This window comes from Gavialis gangeticus, unplaced genomic scaffold (genome assembly GCF_001723915.1).
Source record: "Gavialis gangeticus isolate Ggan-Ray unplaced genomic scaffold, GavGan_comp1, whole genome shotgun sequence".
Taxonomy (NCBI): domain Eukaryota; kingdom Metazoa; phylum Chordata; order Crocodylia; family Gavialidae; genus Gavialis; species Gavialis gangeticus.
The window spans coordinates 192,111,424-192,116,569 of NW_017728992.1; the positions used below are offsets into that span (position 1 = coordinate 192,111,424).

Here is a 5,146-nt window from a genome sequence, read left to right on the forward strand (position 1 = left end):
TCTGGAGTGTTTGCTATTGGCTTGAAGGGAAATCTGTCATTTCAGGATTTACCCCATTATTGATTCATATGTATAACAGCACATTCAATGCTATTTTTACTTACCAAAGCAACCAGCACTCAAGTTGGTACTTACCAAAAAACAGTGTAACACTTTCTACATTTTGAAAGACTCCATTGAAGAACGTGATATTGTCTAAGGCAAAATAAGAAGAAACGCTGTTATAAACACATTGATAGGGAAAAAAATTGCCCTCCAGTGTGTGTCTTGTTCCCATTAATTCCACTATATCCATTCCAGTGAGAGAGATCAATGGATTTGAGGACCCAATATTGTTCGTAATTCCTAGTACTGCCAACCCAAACACTCAGCAATTGTCAGGGAGGTCCCCTCAGTGTCTCCAGAGAAAAGGTCCCTGAATCTCGTACTCCATGATCAATCAGCCCTGAGGCCAGTGCTCTTACATCCAGGGAAAATAGGTGCATGTAAAAAGTGAAGCCTGCTGTGAGGGCGCTTGTACATGTGATGTTACCAAGTACACGTGATGAAAATTTCCCTTTCTGTGACTTAATAGTGTCCTACATTACACGCATGTGAGTTTGGGGGGGTTTAAATGAATTTGCATCATTGCAAATTAAACTACATTCCAATGTAATTTAGTTTGCAATGTTGCAACCGGGAATGTTGCAGCCATTCATCTGTCAGCTTGTCCCCTGGCTATGCGAGAGGTGGGCAGGCTCTGCCGAAAAAAAGGATCAGGCCCCTCATTGCTTCTGCCTTCATCAGGCTCCTGTGGCCGGTAGGATGCCTGGGGCAGCCCAGGAACAGGCTGGCTTGCCCCTGGGGCAGTTCAGGGAGGGTGGCTAGGTGTGCCAGTGGCCAGAGAAGGTGGGGGGCAGGCTCCATTGGGGTAAAAAAGGGATCAGGTGCCTGCAGCTGCCAGGACAATGACATGTATACAGTAACAGAAACATAATACTCACCGTCTCAATTAAAAACTCACTATTTCAATTTAGGAGGCAAAGAATGCAACCCTGAAGGACTAAACGCCCATCATGCATACAAGTGCCCTGAGGTTGTTGTTTGACCTCTGCTGCTGAACCATCCTGTGGATCATTGCATGTGACTGGAATAAATACCTCTTCTGGGTCTCTTTCCCAATAAGGCTGCACACTGGTGCCTTTTAATGCCTGGAAATACTGTAACAAGAACCACAGTAAACATCCTTACTCAGATTTCTTTCAGCTGCATGGGGAAGCTCTGGTAGACGTGGTGTAGGCTCCAACTCTTGGGCACCTGTCTCACCAAACAGATTTAAGAGGAAAGAATTTTAAAATGGAATAAAAAATAGGACATAGAAGTAGATGGGGAGTGTTTTACTACCTTGGGACAACAATGCGCTGGGTCAGCATACACTGAAAGGCACACTGACATCCATCCATACTCAGCCCAGGAGCACTTCCATCATGCTGATCTCACCTTTCAAGTTAAGTAAATGCTAACATGCTTTGCTAGACATGGGTGGGCTTATGCACATATTTATGTACCTTGCTGAGCTCTAATCTTTAGTAGGGATACGGATATGTGCTATTATGATCTGTTGTACACTTCCACTGTCCCATCTACTTATAGTGTAAGCTCCCGTTACCTTCAGTGTTTTATCTCCAAGGCTAGAACGCTTCTGTCCTGAAGCTGTATAGGGGTGTGCTGCCCATTTTAACTCAGAACCTCTGCCTGCCTTTGTCCTCTGGGCTTGAATATCCATTTAGATACCAAATTCACTTCCAGGTGCCCCATGCGCTTTCTTACTAAAATTCAGTCTGATAGAAGCGACTGTGGTGTTCGATGAATACAACTCCTATTATACCAGACCCAGTTCAAAACAAACATCACTTTTACAACATCAGTGTACCACTTCAACAGCATACCAGGCTACTTTGCCTGTTGATAGGTAGATAGTAATGTGTCGCAGTGATCAGATGGGCTTCCTCCTTGGTACGTTTCTCATTGTTTCAATGGGGATTATTTTGCTCTGTGTTTATTTTCCAAACCCCGCATTACATTTTATTTTTTATTATTATTATGGTGGATCCTTATGTAAAACCAGCTGCAGTTCCATTATGCTAGATGTTGAACAAACATACAGAAAAAAACAGTCCCTGCCTCAGAGTTCAAGCATTTTAGATGGGTTGACCTGATTTCTCCTGGCCATCCTTTCTATCCTAGTTCTCCTTTTTATTTGGATAAGTGTCTAAGTGCTTTTGAAAATGGGATGGTAGCTCCTAAATCACTTACATTGTTTTTTAAATGTTTCCCTATACTTAGGCTCTTTTTTACATGCGCTCTTTCTGCACTCCTTTTTTCTTTTAAAAAATACCATTTCCAAGACACAATCAGGTCCCAGGTAAAACCAGGTAATTTTCTTCCCACCAAAGCTATGTTACATCCTATTCCCAAGGTATTGTTGTGGCCAAAGCCATTTTTCTTAATAGGGACAATAGTTCTGAAGTAACACAGCCGCTCTGAATCTGCAAGGGAATCACATGGCATTTGTCATGGTAAAACCAACCCATTTCATAGATTTCATAGACATTAGGGCTGGAAGGGACCTTGGAAGATCATCGAGTCCAGCCTTGCCCCCAAGGGGCAGGTAGTCAGCTGGGGTCAAAGGATCCCAGCAAGATAAAGGTCCAAATGCTTCTTAAAGGAGTCCAGAGTAGGTGCTTGCATCACCTCTGGCGGCAGTCTGTTCTAGGCCTCGGGGGCTCGGACAGTAAAGAAGTGTTTCCTTATGTCCAGCCTGAAGCGGTCTTGGAAGAGTTTGTGACCATTTGACCTTGTCATCCCTTGGGGTGCTCTGGTGAACAGGCATTCCCCCGGATCCTGATGAACACCCCTTATGTACTTATAGGTGGCCCCCAGGTCCCCCCTGAGCCTGCTCTTTTCCAAGCTGAAGAGTCCCATGGCTCTCAGCCTCTCATCATAAGGCCTATTCTCTTGCCCTCTGATCATGTGCATGTCTCTCTCTCAAGCTCCTCCACATCCTTCCTGAATTGCGGAGCCCAGAATTGGATGCAGTACTCCAGCTGCGGCCTCACCAAGGCCAAGTACAGCGGGAGGATGACATCCTGAGATTTGCTAGAGAAGCATCTATGGATGCAAGCCAAAGTTTTGCTCACTTTGCCAGCTGGAATACCACATTGAAGGCTCATATTCATCTTGTGGTCAGTAGTGACCCCCAAGTCCCTTTCAGCTGTGGCGTTAGCAAGCGTAGCACTGCCGAGCCTATAATTATGCTACAGGTTTTTCTTCCCAAGCTGGAGAACCTTGCATTTTTCAGTGTTGAAGGCCATCAGGTTTTCGTCCGCCCATTTCCTGAGCCTTTCAAGGTCAGCCTGGATCACCCTCCTGTCCTTGGGTGTAGATGCTTTACCTCAAAGTTTGGTATCATCAATGAACTTAGCGAGTCCGCTTCTGATACCAATGTCCACATCACTAATTAAGATGTTGAAAAGAATAGGCCCAAGGACAGAGCATTGGGGGACCCCATTGGTCACGGCGTGCCACAATGATTGACTTCCATCAGCTACCACTCTCTGGGTCCGACCTCAGAGCCAACTCCCCAGCCGGCAGACTGTGATGTAGCCAAGGCCACTGTTACCTCTCAGCTCCATGTTCTTGGGGAACCCTGACACAGGACGCAGACTGTCTGACTCAGAAAGTATTGCCCCCCCCACCTAAACAGAAACTGATTAAAATGCAGTGAGAGACACACCTAAAACCCTCCAGATAAGGGTGACAAAAGTGAAACAACTGCCCTAGGTCTCATTTGCATCTGAGATGGGACCAGAAGACCATTCATTTACATGGGAGATGGAGAACAGAAAGCCCGAAGCAGAGACCACAGTGAATTCTGGGATCAGAGAAGCAGGGGAGCACTGCATGATGGGGAATCTGTGCTCCAAATGCTAATCAACCCACACACCCAGCTCAGCATTTATCAGACCAGTTCTAATCTGGATTTACAAAGGACTTTTTCCCCCACGCGCACACACACCTTTAAGCAGAAGTAAATTTACTAGGCATCTCGGGCCATACATTCCCGGTCCCACTATGGGAGGCCTATGGAAACTTAATTGGCTACAACTCGGTTGCCGGGTTAGGGAATGCTGAGGCAACAGACCAAGTCAGAAGGGAGTATGGGCAATATTTGAACAACAGTACAGGGTTCATCACAGCGTTCAGCCCGTTGGCGCCCTGTCCACGAGTGTTGTTATACTTTTCCCGAGATGACTGGTGGAAGTCCTCTCCACAACAGGTTATGAACACTCCCATAATTGCCTTAAGTCCGTTAAAAGACTATAGTAAGATCTGGAAAAGTCATGCTAAGCTGAGGCTTGTTCACAGCAAGTAAAAATCCCAAACCCTGATGCTGCACACTATCTATTGTTTCTGAAGACACCAGGAGATAGCCCATCAGTATATCTGCTACCCATAGGAATGTCAAGCTGGCTCCTAAGTATGTGTTTCTTGAGTATCAGTCAGTTTCCTGAGCTGTTCCAACCAGATAACCCCTTGTCAATAGAAAAGACCATTTGATTTACACTATTGAGAACGCTTGAAAGAAGCTGAACTGAGGGTATAAAAATCTGTAAAAGAAGCAGCAGTGTGTGCTGACACCATCCGCTTTCTTCTGGAGAGGCTGAAGGAGGTAGATCGTCTCCCTTCAAGGATCGTGCTGAGAACTTTGACCTGTCAGCTTTGCAACCGGAGTGCCTTGGACTGGTGAGATCCCAGCTCTCTCTCTCTCTCTTCTCTTCTCTCTCTCTAAGCACAGATTTCTGAACCTGAACTGTATTAGTTAAGCTTGAGCTAAGTTTCCCCAAATACTTAGTGAAACCAGGGTAATACGGTGATTGTTTGTGTTTGTTTTTCTTTGCATGTCTATTACTACTAGTGCCGTTGTATATTTCATCTACTTAGCAATAAATAAATTTTATAGTCAAACTGGTGGTACCTGGGTATATTTCTCCTTCTCTACTTCTCTTTCCCCACTTGCTCTGCAGCAACACTTCTTTTACCTAAGCTAAAGATCCCTGTGAAGCCCAAAAGTACTGTGGGGTCTGCTCATCAAGAGGCTAAAGAT

General features: G+C 45.3%; 1 protein-coding gene across 1 annotated transcript in view; it reads right to left on the bottom strand.

Moving 5' to 3' along the window:
* The window catches only part of OC90 (otoconin 90), a 45,617-nt gene that overhangs the window by 38,217 nt on the left and 2,254 nt on the right, over positions 1 to 5,146 (bottom strand). The window contains exons 2-3 of the mRNA XM_019519593.1: positions 1,231 to 1,296; positions 136 to 195 (exon numbers count right to left, since the gene is read on the bottom strand). Of these exons, the coding sequence (XP_019375138.1) occupies positions 136 to 195; positions 1,231 to 1,296 (126 nt within the window). The remainder of the gene's footprint in view (positions 1 to 135; positions 196 to 1,230; positions 1,297 to 5,146) is intronic.